This window comes from Lacerta agilis, chromosome 16 (assembly GCF_009819535.1).
Source record: "Lacerta agilis isolate rLacAgi1 chromosome 16, rLacAgi1.pri, whole genome shotgun sequence".
Lineage (NCBI taxonomy): Eukaryota > Metazoa > Chordata > Lepidosauria > Squamata > Lacertidae > Lacerta > Lacerta agilis.
In genome coordinates, this window is record NC_046327.1 from 37,567,546 (window position 1) to 37,586,401 (window position 18,856).

Consider the following 18,856-nt stretch of genomic DNA (forward strand, 5'->3'; position numbering starts at 1 on the left):
TAGTTATTCTCTCTCTCCCCCTCATTGAAAAGGAAATATTTAAATTGTATTATGTTTGTAAATTAAATGCACGGCTGTTCATATCTGAGCTGTGAGCTGCCTTGTGAAAATTATGTAGAACGGCAGATTATAAATTTGAACACTGGTAAAAATGAAAACAACCTAACGCCTTCCACCCAGAAGTAGTGTATAGATTTCTCCAAGCTCTTGCATTGGGGTGGGGCAGAGTGAGTGCTATACGCAGATTGTGGGGAAACTGAAATTGGACCACTTGCCTGGTGGAGCGAGTCCTCAATCCATCCCTTGCACGTGGCCACAGAGTCCATCCCAGTGCTGGGTCACCTCGAGCTGTACTGCTGCCTCAGGTGAAAATTAATTCTGCTTCTCCCAACCACATGGGATGGCAGGCAGAAGGGACTGGTCCCTCACTCAACAACACACACGTGTTCCTCGTTGCTGCCCTTCCAGAAGTACCAGAAATTGTAGGGAAGGGAAGGCCTCGTGACTGGGGCAGAGCCGGGAGCACACAGTGGCCCCCTCAAAACAAAATCAAAAATTCTTTCCAGTAGCACCTTAGAGACCAACTGAGTTTGTTCTTGGTATGAGCTTTCGTGTGCATGCACACTTCTTCAGTGGCCCCCTATTACCCCAAACCCTATGGAGGGTAATATCCTGGGACTTGGGTTGGGGAAACCACGTGCACGTTTTCTCAGCCCGCCCCAGTGCTAGTCAAGGCGGCAGCAAACAAGGAAAGATGCTGGAGGAGGGAGGAGGGAGGAAGGAGGGGGGAGCAGTCCGTGGTCCTCGAGTCATCCCGGCATCTGCGCCTGTGTTTTTGCATTTTGTATGCGTGGGGTCATCCCACCCCAGTGGACCACTTTCCTCCTCCATCTCAGTATTTCCCTTGCGGTACTCAGTAGGCAGGACAGTAGGGGCAAAGCTAGAACGAGTTGGCTCTGCCTGCCATTGTCTCTGGCGCCACCTACTGTTGGCCTCCCGCCACGCCGCCCCGGCGCTGGCTGCTGCAGCACCTCGTAACACCCCCGCGATCCTCCGCGCCCTCTTCCGCCCACACTACACCGGTGCCTTCTTCCTCCCCCCCCCCTTGCTTGTCCCCTAGATTTGCAGGTCTCCCTCCGCTCCTGCTCGCCCTCTCCTTCTCTCTCTCTCTTAGCTGCTCGCAGATTGAATTATTTCATTCTTTGTAAACGAGCTTCAGGAAGCGGCAGGGTGGACGAGAGACGCATAGGAGGGCGCTGCTGAAATGAAAGAGGCGGGTAGGGAGGAAAGCTGGAACCCCCCCCCCCCCTTTTCCATCGCCCATCACCACCCTTGCTGGGAATTCAGCATCACCACGCCCTTCCTCGGTCCTTTTGTGCTGCCGTCTGCTGCCATCTAGTGGGAATCCGGATTGTTGCACTTTAAGAAAAGCGGGCGGGGTGGGGCGGGTAGCGATCCTGGTGAGTCAGTTCCCTCCCTCCCTCCCTCGTGCAACACGCAGACTATATTCTTCTTAGTGCTCAGGTCAAGGAGTGTTTCATAGGTTCGAGCTCTCAGAAGAAGGCCACCAAAACGTATTTTCCGCACGGTGGTCCTTCACATGGGTGATAACCCTTTACCCCCCCCCCCCCGGGCCCCCCAAACAGCCGAGACGGAGTGTCTCCGTGCCAGAAGCAGGCAGTGACCACAGCTCCATTCATTCAGGCGGATTAGCGCCGCTGAAGGCAAGATGAGGCTCCACATCTTGTGGAGGGGGAAACACACGCATCAGGTTGGGTTGGCGCCGAGTGGTGGTGCTATCGTTTTATCTGTGGCAAGGCATCTGTGCCAAGTGCCATGCTTGCTTGTGCATGCAGGGCAGTCATCCATCCATCCATTCATTCATTAGAAGCATTTATTTCTTTGTCGCCCTATAAACAAGTTCTCAAACACCACTTGCTCCAGGCAGGCAGGCAACAACTGAAGAAGAACAAACCACCTGTGTTTCAGTGTATCTGAAGAAGTGTGCATGCACACGAAAGCTCATACCAGGAACAAACTCAGTTGGTCTCTAAGGTGCTACTAGAAAGAATTTTCGATTTTGTTTTGACTATGGCAGACCAACTAGAAAGAATTTTCGATTTTGTTTTGACTATGGCAGATACGGAGGTCTCATACACCCCAGGTAGTGTGGATGCTTACCTTGAGCCAGACATCCTGGAGAGTGAAGTCAAATGGGCCTTAGAAAGCCTCGCTAACAACAAGGCCAGTGGAAGTGATGATATTCCAGCTGAACTATTAAAAATTTTAAAAGATGATGCTGTTAAGGTGCTACACTCAATATGCCAGCAAATTTGGAAAACTCAGCAGTGGCCAGAGGATTGGAGAAGATCAGTCTACATCCCAATCCCAAAGAAGGGCAGTGCCAAAGAATGCTCCAACTACCGCACAATCGCACTCATTTCACACGCTAGCAAGGTTATGCTTAAAATTCTACAAGGCAGGCTTAAGCAGTATGTGGACCGAGAACTCCCAGAAGTGCAAGCTGGATTTCGAAGGGGCAGAGGAACCAGAGACCAAATTGCAAACATGCGCTGGATTATGGAGAAAGCTAGAGAGTTCCAGAAAAACATCTACTTCTGCTTCATTGACTACGCAAAAGCATTTGACTGTGTCGACCACAACAAACTATGGCAAGTTCTTAAAGAAATGGGAGTGCCGGATCACCTCATTTGTCTCCTGAGAAATCTCTATGTGGGACAAGAAGCTACAGTTAGAACTGGATATGGAACAACTGATTGGTTCAAAATTGGGAAAGGAGTACGACAAGGCTGTATATTGTCTCCCTGCTTATTTAACTTATATGCAGAATTCATCATGCGAAAGGCTGGACTGGATGAATCCCAAACCGGAATTAAGATTGCTGGAAAAAATATCAACAACCTCAGATATGCTGATGATACTACCTTGATGGCAGAAAGTGAGGAGGAATTAAAGAACCTTTTAATGAGGGTGAAAGAGGAGAGCGCAAAATATGGTCTGAAGCTCAACATCAAAAAAACTAAGATCATGGCCACTGGTCCCATCACCTCCTGGCAAATAGAAGGGGAAGAAATGGAGGCAGTGAGAGATTTCACTTTCTTGGGTTCCATGATCACTGCAGATGGTGACAGCAGTCACGAAATTAGAAGACGCCTGCTTCTTGGGAGAAAAGCAATGACAAACCTAGACAGCATCTTAAAAAGCAGAGACATCACCTTGCCGACAAAGGTCCGTATAGTTAAAGCTATGGTTTTCCCAGTAGTAATGTACGGAAGTGAGAGCTGGACCATAAAGAAGGCTGATCGCCGAAGAATTGATGCTTTTGAATTATGGTGCTGGAGGAGACTCTTGAGAGTCCCATGGACTGCAAGAAGATCAAACCTATCCATTCTCAAAGAAATCAGGCCTGAGTGCTCACTAGAAGGACAGATCCTGAAGTTGAGGCTCCAGTACTTTGGCCACCTCATGAGAAGAGAAGACTCCCTAGAAAAGACCCTGATGTTGGGAAAGATGGAGGGCACAAGGAGAAGGGGACGACAGAGGATGAGATGGTTGGACAGTGTTCTCGAAGCTACTAACATGAGTCTGGCCAAACTGCGAGAGGCAGTGAAGGATAGGCGTGCCTGGCGTGCTCTGGTCCATGGGGTCACGAAGAGTCGGACACGACTGAACGACTGAACAACAACAACAATGGCAGACCAACACGGCTACCCACCTGTAACTGAAACCACCTGTGTGTGAAGCAACCCCCATCTAGGGGCTGGCCTAGAGCAAGCAATAGCCCAATGAGGTAGCCTTCCCTCCAAGTGTCCCTATTCTCCAGGGACAGTCCCGAAATTGCAAAAGCCACCCTGGCTTCCAATCTGATCCCAGAATGTCTCTGTTTCCCCCACCAGTGTTGTCTGCTGAGCTCAAGGAGGTGGCAGAGCCGGCACTTTTCCCAAGCAGTGGCTGTGCTGGCAGCGGCAGCAGCTGTGAAGGAGCATCCCATGGCCACCCTTGCTGGCCTCTTCCCTTGGGCAGTTTGTAGTGGCTGCTGGAGAGCACCACCAAAGCCCAGCCCCACAGGACAAGCCATCTCTGAGGGGCAGGCAGAGGACAGGGCTGCCCTAGGCGGGAAGAAAAGGGGAGGGATCTTGCTCCTTTCTAAAATGTATTTATTGGTGTGCTTTTCTTTTTGTAAACTTACCAAGGAATAAAATAAAACCTGGGTTAAGGGGTTTTCTCAGGGTGGTTGAGGGTTGTGTGTGTTGTGTCTTGTTGGTGTAATGTTGGTGGAAATGCCCTGTGGGGGGACGGGGGCAAAAATAGGGGGTTGAGGAGGGTCAGTTTGGGGGGAATGAGAACATCCCTATTTGTTTCTGATGAATGTTGGACGGTATGCAATAAATAATAATAATAATAATAATAATAATAATTTTTTATTTGTATACCGTCTTTCTATCTTACAATACTCAAGGCGGATTACAAGCAGAAGAAACAAAAAAATGTACATCTTATAACAATCTAATGCAGTGCAAAAATGTGATAATAAAACAAAACTTTAAAATAAGCAACCTACATCAAAAAGTAACATTCAACAATTATTAGAGTCGTATAAAATATTTTGTTGTTGTTCAGTCGTTCAGTCGTGTCCAATTCTTCGTGACCCCATGGACAGTATAAAATATTATCAAGGCAGTGATCCATGAAGGAGAGTATAAAATATTATCAACATATAAAAGTTAAACAGAAATCCACTCAACAGTTACAATAAATAATTTCTAAACCAATCAATAAAACAACAGCAAGCCACAGTACATAAAATCATACAATACAATTTGAGAAGCAGAGACTAGAGGGTGGAGCAAGGCAGGTGGAAGGAGGCCTTGAACTGGTGGAGTGAAAATAAAAGATGGCGGTCATAAGTCAACACAAGGAGTTCAGCCTTGAGAACAGCAGAAGCAGCTGAAAAGAGATTGGTTCAGGGATATTTTTGATAAAGTGTGAACTGTGTGAAGGCACACACATTGGTGCAAAAGGCCAGTGTAGAGCTTCCTTTACACCCCACCGCCATAACTGTCTGTCTGCATATCATTTTAATATACAACAGGCAAAGAAAAGCCTTTGGCAATGGGGTGCTCAGACAGTGAAGTGTTGGGGGGGGGGCTGGTTTATTGCAACAACAAAAGGGTGTCTCATTTTCATCCCTGAAATACTGGATACTGTGTGACGGTCCCCTACAGAATTTAAAATGCTGGGTGTGATCTTTCAGATCTTAAAGAACTCTTCATCCTGTATTGATGTTCAGAAGGAAGATGGGGAGGGGAAAGAAAAGAAGAGAAATCGATGGTGCATTGTTAGGCAGATGTTCACCTCGCCATATCTGCTGCTTTTGAAAACAATGAATCAGGAAGTTAGCTGAATGCAGATACTGCTAATTAGGTAACCAAAAGGCCATGTTGGTAATATTCAGTGAACAAAAACTCCCTCCAGGGACAAAGCATTAAATGAAAAGAAAAGAAAAGAAACCAGCCACCATGTCCTCTGAAAATCTAGCAAACAAGAGCAAAAGTACATCTGCATCTGCAAAACCTTTCAAGTTTCCTAGAACTTTGGGAAAGCAGAGAACAGGTCAGGTAAGGGTGCCCTTTGTGTGAGGAAGTTAGATATTCATTTTTGAGGGGGTGGGGTGGGCACACCAGGTAGCAGGTCTACAGCAAACAAGCAAGCATGGTGATATTATTTAACGATGTTGCCATTTTTGTTAGTTATCATATCCTTGGAGATTTCTTAGTTGGATAGTTGTCTGCCTTTTAAAACATTAATCTACATTTCTTTGATATGCCCCCCCCCGAACATTAAATTGATTTCTGCTGCTCATTGTGGTATTCTAGATATGTCCAAGAAATTATGGACGTATGGCAACCCTACATCAGCACTATACATTTAAAGAATTATTGCATTACTTTAAGCAGTTATGGCTTCCCTCAAAAAAAACAAAAAAAAACCTGGGAGCTGTAGTTTGTTAAGGATGCTGAGAGTTGTTAGTAGACACCTATTTCCTTCACAGGGCTACAATGCCCAGAGTGGTTTAACAGTCAACTTCTCTTCCCAGGAAACTCTGGGAATTGTAGCTCTCTGACAAGTATGGAGAGCTCCTAACAACTCTCAGCACTCTTAAGAAACTACAGCTCCCAGGATTCTTTGGGGGAAGCTGCCAAGGATACTGTAGTTGCATCCTGCATTGCAGATCCAGCATTAAGTAGAAGGGTTGACCTCTAAGGTGCCTCCCAACCCTAAAATTTTATGATCCTACACAGTTTCTGACAGTGGCCACCCACAAGGCACAGATATATGACTTTGCCATAGCTGCAACTGTTGGTTGCTGCTCTAGAGCTTTCCTCCAATCTTTCTGAAGTTCAGAATTATTATTATTATTATTATTATTATTATTATTATTATTATTATTATTATTATTATTATTTGTACCCGGCCCATCTGGCTGGATTTCCCCAGCCACTCTGGGCGGCTTCCAACAAAAATCAGATACAAAAATATCACACATTAAAAACTTCCCAGAAAAGGGCTGCCTTCAGGTATTTTCTGAATGTCAGGTAGTTGTTTATCTGCTTGACCTACCGAGAAGGCCCTCTGCCTGGTTCCCTGTAGCTTTGCTTCTCTCAGTGAGGGAACCGCCAGAAGGCCCTCGGCACTGGATCTCAGTGTCCGGGCTGAATGATAATAATAATAATAATAATTTATTATTTGTACCCCGCCCATCTGGCTGGGTCTCCCCAGCCACTCTGGGCGGCTTCCATCCCCCATGATGGGGGTGGGGAAACTTTGGTGGTGAGATAATAGCTTTATGCCAGGAAATTTCGTGCCTCTTCCTATCATCAGACATCAGGGAATGATTATTGCTCCCTGTTTACTGGCCCACCAGGGAACCAAACCATTTGCAGTCTTTGCTTGGACCATTGTGGTGCTTGAGCCAAGTGTAGTTTTCCAGGGGCACCACTTAGAATCCTGGAATTGCAGAGTTAGAATTTGCAATTTGCAATGCAGGGATCTTAACACACACTCCCCCATCCAATCTGAAACCATACCGGACGCTGCTTAGCTTTGCAAATGTGCTAGCAGTTTTATTGCTGCACCATTTTCCACAGTGAACAGTGAATGGAAAAGGAAAATTGGGGTTGGAAGAATGAGGAGATGCTGAGTGTTATTTCAAGCAGCCCATAAGTGCCCAGGTGTGGTGATGCCCCCCCCCCCGCCATGCATTTTTTAAAGAGACAGATTCATTGAAAAGAGAGTCAATTAATGGCATTGGATATGAAGACTGAATGGATCCTCCAGGTATTCTTTGGAACAAGGCTGGCTCCATTTCTTAGGGGGACTTTGGCAAAGTGTCCCCACCAAAGCAGGATGCAAAGTTCAGTAAGGAATCAGCAGGAGGCAGGCATGATTTGCTGCCGGCTGGGCAAGCGCTCCAGGGAATGGGCTATTGCAGGGTGAGGCTCCTCCCAGACAACAGTAAGAGCCTCACTGGTTACAAGCTGGAGAATGAAGCAGGCAAAGAATGTTGGCAGGCTGATTATATGACAATGAATATTTGTTCTGCATTTATCTTGATTTGCTTGCAGGGTGTTTACATCTCCTCCTGTTAGTCATTTGTTCACTCAACACTTTTCAATGCATTTTCATGCCCCTTTCGATCTAAACTGCGAAAAGCCTATCTGTGGGTGTTTGTTTGTTTTGGGAAAAGTAGATTTCTTATGCTAGAGCGACACAGCCTTTAATCCAATTTAAGGGTGCAAACCTAAAGTTCTCTGGGATGTGCTTGAATCCCTTTGGCAAAATACTGGCAGTCTGGAGGGTGTGTGTGTGTGTGTGTGTGTGTGTGTGTGTGGATGAGAGTAGACCCAAGACATCTTGTTGCCAAACCTTGAAATAAACCATTCTGGTCCTTGGGCTACAGTGGCCGTGTGCCCTGCTTTACAGAGGACATTCCTCTTTTGCAGTAGCGGGCAACCCTTGGTCTACTAACGCGTGTCAGGGACCTTGTGGGAAATTTAAATGGCAACTGCTTTAAGCTGCGCAGCTTGGATTGCAATGGTGCTGCCTCCCACTGTCTCTGGCAGGACCCACTGACATAGAGCAAAAACTTTGCTGGAACCAGCCCTGTTCCAAGGTATACTGCGCCTGAACCTGGAGGCTCCCCTTGGTTTTCATAACTGAGACAGCTGATAGCTCTTCTCTGTGAATCTGTCTATTTTTTGTTTTTTTGTTTTAACTTAAATTGAGGACTGAGCCATGCTACAGGAGGCTCCGCCTTGCTAGGAACCTTCAAGGCTGTCCCAGGCTGTGGGAAAATGGATAACTCCTCAGGGTGATCTGTATCTACTGAGTGAGGTGAATTAGAGATTAAACAGGTGAAAGAGGAGGAAATTGTTTTAATGGGGATTCCAGGTGTTCAGTGAAGCCGGCGCCAGCCAGCAGCCAGGGTCCCTGGGAGAGGGCAGCCTGAAATATACAGATCTCCTACAGGGCTCTCAAACTTTAAAAGCCTCCTTAACATTTTGGAAATCTACTGCTTGAGTTTCCGCATTGCAACTAAAGGCAGAGCAACACGGCACTTGCTGGTTTCCTCCCCACCCTCCAATTGTCACGCTCTGTCCTATTGGCAATGGTGGTGCAACTCCAAGGGAGAAGAACTTCTGAGCAGAAGAGAGAACTGTTCAGCCTTCCTTTTGCCTTCCAGCTCTCCCCAAAAGCCCTACCCCACACACACCCCCAGCTAGTTTAGGAGGGAAATGAGTATTGGGGGACTGAGGCAGTGAAACCTCATTAACCAGCATTTATTTATCTATTTCATATATTTATATACCACTTAATACCAGAACTGTCTCTTCAGGCCCTTCCAGACTGCTGGGGGGTTTGTTTTGTTTCTCTGCAGGTGTATTCTGCCACATGGGGATGTGGATGGCGGCGCTGTGTTTCAGGCCTCTAGAATGAAGCAGATCAGGGCAAGAGGACTCTGGTACATCAAGGGTCAAGTGCTGAGGCTAGTGTGCTGTCCAATTTTCTGAATTGCTTCTCCTCCGCCAGTTGGCCAGGACCTACCCTGAGTTGCATAAATTATGTTCTGCAGATAAAGTGGGAACATACACACAAGACACTGGCCGGCTGCCCACTCCACTCGACCCTGCCCCTCCCGGCTCTCAACAAGGCCATAAAAGGGATGGGATTGAGAAGAGGGTTGGGGGAGCAAGGGAATGGCAGGATTTCAGGAGGCGCTTGGAGCAGGGGACCCTCTGGATGTTGCTGGACCCCAACTACCATCAGTCCACGCTAGCATGGCCAATGGTCATAGGGCGATGGATTGGGTACTGCAGTCCAACAGCAGCTGGTTCCTCATCGTTGACTTAGGACAGTCTTCAACTTGGGGCTCTCCAGATGTCTTGGGAGTTGTAGTCCAAAACGCCGAGAAAAAAAGTGGCAACCTCAGGAGACAAAGGGCTTATCTGTACTTCCTCTTGTCCCGTGGGAGAGCAGGCGAGGAGGAAAGAGGAGACTGAGGCTGCCACCCCTGAGGCCCAGCCTCACATGACGCGCTGGCTCTGAGGGGCCCCGTGAAAATGCTTTGTGCATCTGCATACAATCTTGCTCCTTTCTAAAATGTATTTATTGGTGTGTGTTTGTTTTTCGTTTTGTAAATCTACCAAAGAATAAAATAAAATAAAAATCTCAGGATGTCGGAGGGCTTGTGTGCGATGTCCCGTTGGTGTGGTGGTGGAGGAAATGTCCCTATTTTCATCCGAGGAATGTTGGAGGTATGCCAGATATTATCTAGATTCTGTCATTCATTTATTTCTTGGGTTTAGGGAGCTTCTCTCCCCCCCCCCCATACACATAAATAACACTGTGAACCAAGCTCTGGCTTAGAAGGTGCAACTGTTCTCTGGAATCCCTGGGCCTGGAGAGGAGGGTGGGAAGTAGGGTAGGGAGGTGGGCACTTATATTTCTCTCCCATGTTACTCAAAGTGAGATTTTCAGGTCTGGAGTGGTGATACAATCTCTCTGCCCCATAACCCCTTGTCTGATAAGGTGCCAACTGATGTGGAAAAGAAAGGAAGGAACTTCATTCCTTTAAAGTAAGGCTTGGGGAGCAGCACATGTGCACAGGTTGGATTGGTAATTCAGGCTTCTTGCTTCTGTCCAAGTTAGCATTCGGTTCCTACTTTGGACTCCTTTGCCTTTAATAGCTGCATGGAGCAGGCAGAGCATTCAGCAGGTGTGGCTTTTCCCCGGCCCCTCTGATTCCCTGGCTGTCATGGAGCTGCTAAAAGCCAAAGCGTGCACACACCAAGGTTTGCCAGAAAAGAAGGCGATGGCCTTAGTTTATATGTGGGTCATAAAATGCACAGGCCTGCCCTGGAAGGAAAGTGGAGTCTTGCTGGTTAGAGCATGAGGGGCTTGGAGGTAGAATGCTTGGGTCCTAGGAGGCCCAATACATTCACATGAAAGTCAAAACCATTCTGGATGTTGAGAGCCTAGGGCTTGCTGATCAGAAGGTCGGTGGTTCAAATCCCGGCGACGGGGTGAGCTCCTGCCCACCTAGCAGTTCGAAAGCATGTCAAAGTGCAAATAGATAAATAGGTACCGCTCCAGCGGGAAGGTAAACGGCGTTTCCGTGCGCTGCTCTGGTTCACCAGAAGCAGCTTAGTCATGCTGGCCACATGAACCGGAAGCTGTACACTGGCTCCCTTGGCCAGTAACGCAAGATGAGCGCCGCAACCCCAGAGTTGGACATGACTGGACCTAATGGTCAGGGGTCCCTTTACCTTTACCTGGCACTGAGGTGATCCAACGGTGATCCACCCATTCACACATTTGGTGGCGTGATCATCCACCAGCACTTGTTCTGCTGCTCTTCCTGTTTCCTCTAGAGAGAATCCACCCATTGCAGAGTCAGTGTGTTTGGCACCAGGTCAGGTTCTGTCAGCTGTGTTGCCCAGGGGGTGGGAAAAAGGCGGCTCAACTGGCCCTCTCCCCTTCACTGGCCCCCTCCCTTCCTCTGTCCCTCCCTCCCTCCTTCCTAGTTACCCAAGACTCATGCACAGACTTTCTCACCAACTTTCTCCCTGAGAGGAGCATTACAGCATCCTCACTGCCAAGATTCAGGAGAGAGAACTTGGAGGGCTTCAGGAGATGCCTCTAAGAGGGATGTATCCAGCATCTCTTTGAATGGGCCACAGCTTCTCTTTCCCTGGTGGGTTCTACAAACAAGCTGTGAGCAGCGAACATGTTGAGGTTTCACCTCTGAAGCTACTTGCCAGCTGATGCTCTGACCATGGATGACAAGGTAACTGCTTGAACAGGTAACGCACCAAGGTGGCCCAAGTTTGCTCTGGCATTCTTGTTCTCGGTGAGAGTCCAGCCCCAATGTCTGCCCACGCACCCTCATTTTATTATACAGGGGCACTCCTGCAATGCCCCCAGCTCCTGACACCCCGTCCTCTGCTTTTATTTATTGATTATTAATTTAATAAAATTTCTATATTGCTTGTCGAGAAAACCTCTTTTACTCCGCTACAGAAACAACCTTACTATGAGGCAAGTTGACAGTATAGCAGGCAATGGAGAGACCTGAACTGTGGGGCATGGTAAACCAGGACTTTGTCACATGTCTGGCTGGCCTGACGCTGACTGCCTTGGGAACAGGATCTCTTCATCAGCATCTGTAGAATTAGGTGTTCGGTGAACACTCGGCCCCCAAGTGCAAATGAATTATAACTACATCTGGGGAAAGTTGTGGAGGAGCCAGTTGCTTGTGGGGAAAAGAGGGGGATAACGCAATTGTGTTGCATGCGGCGTGTCCCAGGTTCGACCCCTGGCTTCTCTGGTTGATGGATATCCATGCTGCCTGTGACGTTGGAGAGCTACCAGTTGGATAGGCAGGACTGGGCTGGATGGACTGACAGTGTCTGACTCCTCACAAGGCAGCAGCTACATGACATGGTGGTACCATCAGACTTGAAGGAAGAAGTTAATCTATGTACCTGCAAGGTGAAGGGCTGGGGGAGAAATGCCATCACTTGGTGTCTCCAACTTAGCCGTGTCCATTCATACGCCGCTGCATTTCCCTGTGAAATTATGAACACTTGCCAGGGAAAAACCACTGTGCTGCTGTTCACATTGCCCAGTGCATAGGAGCCAACCCCTAGGGACCAATGAAATATTTGATGGGTATTGCCATTCAGAAGTTGTGTGTGCACCACATCAAGTGATCAATTATGCAAGAAAGGGCTTAATTAGCTGCCCCCCCCGGGTATTATATTCAAGTTGGCACCCCTGGCCCAGTGGCCTCTAAGGTGGCTTGAAACTAGTGACGGGCAGGGGAAATTCAATTTATGTTATCTTTCAAAGTTAAACCTACCAAATTTGTGTGTTCCATAACGCAACCATCCTTTGAAATGCACACTTCTGTGAATTTTGCAGTGCTGTTCTCCAGGCAAGTAATGTCTACAGCCATGCATATTTTAGCATAATGTGCTCATCAAAAAACCATTTATTAATTAAAATTACATATAAAATGCAGCTGGTTTGCAAAAAAATGTGTTTCTTAGGCAAAATTGCATGGAAAAATTGGGAGACATTTGTGTCAAAATGCTGAGCTGGGGGGGGGGGCGTATTATTTAAAAATACAGATTTTTGTCCCTTTCTGGTTTACCAACGGGCAACTGGTAGGGCTTAGGGCCACACACTTTTTAAAAATCCTGGAAGTTTTGTATCTCAGAAAAATTTCATCCCAAATATTGATTAAAAAAATAGTGCACACACAGGTAAACAAAAACAAATGCCCCACAATGGGGCATGGAGACATTGAGGAGGGGAGGCAGTCAAGACCCCCACTACTTGTAAACAGGTAGGTAGCCGTGTTGGTCTGCCATGGTCAAAACAAAATATAAAATAAAAAAATAAAAAAAATCCTTCCAGTAGCACCTTAGAGACTAACTAAGTTTGTTCTTGGTATGAGCTTTCGTATCTGAAGAAGTGTGCATGCACACAAAAGCTCATACCAAGAACAAACTTAGTTGGTCTTTAAGGTGCTACTGGAAGGAATTTTTGATTTTTTGATTTTATATTTTGTATTGACTACTTGTAAAGTTCACTCTCTGTAACCCCCCCCCCCCACGCGCGGTGTATGGAGAGCAGGCATACAGCTTCCCTTTGCACTCTTGGGGTAGCGTGCCAGTATCACAAAGCGATGTGAAGAACAGAGGAATTCTGGGGTGGAGAACAAGCCCCATGCACTTCAGACTCTTAGTGTTCACACAGTGTTAAACAGCAGGCTAATCCTGTGTCAGATTTCCCAAGAGCAACAGTTGAATTCCAGTTTGGGCCAGTTCTGATTTTCTCTGGTCACAGTCAAACACACACACACAGAGAGAGTACATTGGGCTCACTTCCCACCCTGCTGATCAATTGCGCATTCAGGAAACATCCCCAGCCATTAGCTCCCGCTGAGGAAACCGTCAGTCAACCATCCCTGATAGTTAGCAAACAACCCATGCAAACAAAACAAGGCAGCCGTTACAATACCAACAAATGCACTTTCAGTAAAACACCTGAGCTGGGTTTGTTTGTTTTTTAATCTGTCAAATATGAAACGCTTGCCATTCCCAGTTGAGGAGGTCAAGTCTGTTGGTGTCGGAAGCATGAAGTGAAAGAAGAGATTGGTTGCTGGACCACCATGAGTGTCCAAACATTCTGTCCCCGGCCTGCAGGAGAGCCGATAAGGCATACTGGGCATGGAGACAGGCTTGCTCAGCTGCTATGGGGCAGCAGTGATTTTGGGGTAGCAATGGGGGAGGCATTTGATGCAGTTCCCATTTAAGGCGGACTTGCCTACTTCACACTTTCTGAACCAAAACACAGCCATCCTTCAAAATTCACACTTCCTCAAATGTTGCAGTGCTCTTCTCTGGCCATGTCCTGGGTACAAAAATGCACGTGCTAGGGCAAAGTGTGCAGACAAGTGCAAATATTAAAATAACATGCAAAAATCTGTTGCATTAGGGGAAATTGCTTTGTTGAAATGTGTATACTAGGTAAGTTGCATAGAAGACTCTATATCTTAAGAGAAATTCACACTAAAATGCCAATGAATTTTCACAAGGACCTTTAAAAAAAACAACCACAAACTGATGTGGAAATATAACAGACTGCTGCAACTGAGAAAATGAAAAGTAGAGGGAACGTAAAGTTGGCAGATTTGCCCATTCCTATTTAGGGATTGGGACCCAGGTGGCGCTGTGGGTTAAACCACAGAGTCTAGGGCTTGCTGATCAGAAGGTTGGTGGTTCAAATCCCTGCGACGGGGTGAGCTCCCGTTGCTTGGTCCCTGCTCCTGCCCACCTAGCAGTTCAAAAGCACGTCAAAGTGCAAGTAGATAAATAGGGACCGCTCCGGCGGGAAGGTAAACAGCGTTTCCGTGCGCTGCTCTGGTTCTCCAGAAGTGGCTTTGTCATGCTGGCCACATGACCCGGAAGCTGCCTGCAGACAAACGCCGGTTCCCTTGGCCTATAGAGCGAGATGAGCGCCGCAACCCCAGAGTCGGACACGACTGGACCTAATGGTCAGGGGTCCCTTTACCTTTACCTTTACCTATTTAGGGATTGTTTTAATTGCTCTCTGTTTATGCTTCTGAGTTAATGAGTTCAGATTCTGCATGCACTACAACACCCATCATCAATAGCAAAGGATGATGGGACTTGTAGTCCAAAACTTCTAGAGGGCACTATGTTGGGGAAGTAAGTGCTGTCTCCAAAAAACCTTATATCACAATAATCCAGATCTATCTGAATCCAGATTAATATCCTCCCCTTGATTCCAACCCAGTGTACCCTTGAGTTGCAGCAGTGCATCATTTAATCTGTGTTTCATGGCTGTGTTTGTCTTTGAAGTGCTGAGTGGCATGGCAGTTGGATGAATGGGTGTATACCATAACGTTGTTTGGATGTTCTTCCCTCCCATTCGCTCTCTTACCTTCTGCAGAAGCAAATGCTCAACGCCTCTTCCACGCTGCCTGTCCCCACCTCCAACACCTCCCTCCCTCTATCTGACGACCGTGACGATGCTCTAGCCCAAGTGGAAATCGCCATCTTGGCCTCCATCTTCCTGCTAGCCACTCTGAGCAACGGGCTGGTGCTGGGCGCCCTCTTCCGCCGCACTCACCGGGCCAGCCCCATGCACCGCTTCATCTGCCACCTCTGCCTGGCCGACCTGACCGTGGCTCTCTTCCAGGTGCTGCCGCAGCTCATCTGGGACATCACTGACCGCTTCCAGGGCCCGGATGTCTTGTGCCGCGCCATCAAGTACTTGCAGGTGGTTGGCATGTTTGCCTCTTCCTACGTCATTGTGGCCATGACTTACGACCGCCACCGAGCCATCTGCAGGCCCATGCTGGCTTTCCGGAAGGGCCCAGCCAGCTGGCATCGCCTGGTGGTGGCGGCATGGACTGCATCCTTCCTCCTCAGCCTCCCACAGCTCTTCATCTTCTCCAAAACCGAGCTGCCCAGCGGAGCCCACGAGTGCTGGGCTCACTTTGCAGAGCCCTGGGGAGTTCGGGCTTATGTCACGTGGGTGACTCTGATGGTCTTTGTCTTCCCCACTTTCTTCATTGCTACCTGCCAGGCCATGATTTTCCGTGAGGTCCACCGCAGCCTGCGCCTGGGGCCAGAAGGAGCATTGCGGGGCCAGGACAGGCGGCAGGGGCCCTCCCCCATTTCCGGGGCCGTGTCCAAGACCGCAAAGATGACCCTAGCCATTGTGCTTATTTACGTGTTCTGCTGGGCCCCCTTTTTCCTAGTCCAGCTGTGGTCTGTGTGGGATCCTCAGGCCCCCCTAGACGGTGAGTCATGCAGCAGCCTAGGGTGTCAGGTTCCAGACTACGCAGCATTTCGATCCACACATACATTTGCCCCGCATTTCTGGGCACAGATCTGGGCTATTCAGGTATGATCCAAGTGCTCCCCCTTCTCCAAAAAAAACCCCTCTTTACCATTGTATTGGAACAAACTGCAATCCCCCCCCCAACCTGAATTGCTGTTTCTTTCAATTCAGCATTAAACAGTGGGTTTTCCTGGGGGAAATGGCAGGGCAAAAAAAAGCACTTGGACCAGGAGCAGGAAAGTGCAGAGCTGTGCCTAGAAAGCACGGGGCGAATGGTAAGTGTGGATGAGCCCTCAAAAGCACCTCCCTTCTTCCTTCTTATTGTATGCTGAGCAGCAGAACAAGGGCACATGAAAAAGTTCAAGGTTACAGCTAGGACACTATTCCTCTTGCTTTTTTTAAAAAAAAAAAAGTCTGCCACTTCTTTACTTCCTTCTGTTTACAACTGTGGATCCAAACTACAGGCTATGTTTCACACATATAAAAGCATGCTTAAGAAAAAATTGTTGACTCTTTAAAAGAAATAAACACAGACAGCTACACACTCTGCCAATCCAGACCACAGCACAGCAGGGAGGGGCTTCAGTGCTTCCCCTGGCACTTTCCTCCAGCTTTGGGAAATGATTGGGGAAATGGTAGGGGGCTAACCACTAGCTGTGGAGACAACTGTCAGTGTGCAGCTGGGGCCTGCAACAAGCTCCAGAGTTTCAGCCTGGCCAGCTGGATCCCATTTGTGGTCTATGAATCTACCTGCTGCCTCCTATTCTCTTATCTCACTGCTCCGTGACCAAAGATTCCTGCAATAATATTTCCGTGGGCTCAGTGTGAATCATGACATGGCAAAAGGCGGGTGGCTGGGTGGGCACTTTGCATGCACTGTATTGAATTCCATTATCTGTGAATGAAATTTAAGCACAGCATATGGACTCGTATTACTTAAATTCTATGCCTAATACAGACAGTCCTACTGAACTCTCCATTGGGAGTTGGGAACAAGCAAGGATAAGGAGGAGGAGGAGGAGGAGGATTAAAAGGAATTTATATACTGCTTTTCATTTTGAAAAGAAATAGCAAGGTGGTTCACAAGCCAGTTAAAGCCACCAGCAAAACAATGGTGCAGGTGCAATACAACCTGCAGTGGAGCTGGCAGGGAATAGAAGTGTCACAGCCCCCAAGGTGTATTCTCTTAAAGATTTTACTTCCTGCCAGTGGAGAGATGGGTGGAGATAATCCCACACAGGATCACATTTCTTCCCTATAGGAGAACAATGGTTTTCAGCTAGGGATATATGAGGTCTCTTTGGGAACCACATCGCCTCCGCTGGAAGCCCCAAAACATGTGAGCAGGCTGTGGTTACCCAGTGTTGGGAAAACTGCACTCTATCTATTCTCAGAGGTGCCCTTGCCTTTATTCTTTGTCTTCCAGAGCATGTCCCATGGCCGAGCTTTTGCAATTCCCAGGCTGTGCCAACAGCCCAGAACTGATCCATGCTCCTTTCCTCCTCTCCAGGTCCAGCTTTCACCCTGCTGATGCTCCTCGCCAGTCTCAACAGCTGCACCAACCCCTGGGTCTACGCCACCTTTAGCAGCAGTATTTCGGGTGAGCTGCGTCAAATCTTTTGCCCCAGACTGGCCCGCCAGCGGATTAGTTCCCTGCATGAGGACTCCACCTTCACTGCCAGCTTCTCCCTGGGACGGGATGCCCTTTCCTGAGCCAGAGCGCCACTGACATCAATGGTGCACCTAGCAAGGAATATGTTCCTTCTGCTGAATGGTGCCTTCAAAGGCATTGGGGCTTGGCCAGAAAGGTGGATGCAAAAGAAACTCCCGAAGAGGAGAGCCACTCTCTCACCAGCCAGTTCTATAGGGCGGAAGGATGCCCAGCTTAACAGAGAAGCCGGCTTCGCCAGAGCAAAGTCCAAGGACGCAGGGGCACTTATAGGACAGCTGGAAGACCATTGTTTTCAGTGCCTCCCGGAACCTGTAAAGCAATGCCTTTCCCAACCCTGGTGTCATCCAGATGTTTTAGGCTACAACCCCAGCTGTGCTGGATGGGGCAGGTAGGAGTTGCGGCCCAAAACATCTGGAAGGCACCAGGTTGGGGAAGGCTGGGTTGGACCAAGCCACCTTATTAAACATTGCAGCTTTTTAAAGTGAAACATCCTAATCTTTGTAGGGTTTGCTCTTTCTCATGCTTAGAAGGGGCAGATGAGAGGCAGCCCTACCATAGAGCAAAAGAAGGCAGCTGCCTCCTGGACACCATGAAGGTGAGGAGGCAGCTGGTATCCAGAGGCAGTTCCTACCTGCTGAAATTAAGGAACCTGTCTTAGGGCTCATCCACATTTCTGCTTGTTTCATGCTGAGAAAGCACAGGTCTGAGTGGTTTTCCATTGCTCTTGTGCTTTGGAGGCACAGGTCCAAATAGTTTTACATTTATCCCACAGCTCTGCTCAGTAAACCTGCTGTTTACCACAGAATCCGAACAAATGGTCAATCCACAGAAAAACCGATGGACGTTTGTTCTGATTCAACGATAAACAGCAGGTTTCTCGGGGAAAGCGGCAGGACAGGTGGATGTGTGGACGAGCCCTTGGTCATGTTTATCAGCTTCAGTGGGTCTACTCTGAGTAGGACTAGCATTAGGTATCAGCCATTGATTTGATCCAAGGGCCCGACAGATGCTTGCCCTTTATTCTAGGATTGCCATATTTCAAAACCTGAAAATCCAGACACAAAGTTGTTGAGCTTTTCGAGCTACATTTCCAGCACTGGTTGCCAGTCCAATGTGGCTTCTGCAGAAAAACCTACCACTGGATGGTGCCCCATGTTAAACTGGTGAAGAGTGGGATTTCCTTCCTCTTCAGAGAACAAACTATCTTAAAGGCAAACGAGCAAC

The 18,856-nt window shown here is 47.9% G+C and overlaps 1 protein-coding gene across 2 annotated transcripts; it reads left to right on the forward strand.

Moving 5' to 3' along the window:
• Window positions 1-11,146: 11,146 nt before the first annotated feature.
• On the forward strand, window positions 11,147-17,867 carry AVPR2 (arginine vasopressin receptor 2). Of its 2 annotated transcripts, none has more exons than XM_033173841.1 (3): window positions 11,147-11,384; window positions 15,064-15,919; window positions 17,471-17,867. In XM_033173841.1, the coding sequence occupies exons 2-3, from the start codon at window positions 15,070-15,072 to the stop codon at window positions 17,671-17,673; spliced, it is 1,053 nt and encodes a 350-aa protein (XP_033029732.1). In that variant the 5' UTR covers window positions 11,147-11,384; window positions 15,064-15,069; the 3' UTR covers window positions 17,674-17,867. The 2 variants fall into 2 exon arrangements, with proteins under 2 accessions (XP_033029732.1, XP_033029731.1); XM_033173840.1 differs by having other exon boundaries at window positions 11,147-11,368.
• The last annotated feature ends 989 nt before the right edge of the window (window positions 17,868-18,856 follow it).

What these genes read in the sequence shown, in the direction of transcription:
- AVPR2 (XM_033173840.1), top strand. An exon ending in TCCTCAGGCCCCCCTAGACG is followed by an intron (nt 15,920 to 17,470) that starts GTGAGTCATGCA and finishes CCTCCTCTCCAG; the next exon opens with GTCCAGCTTTCACCCTGCTG.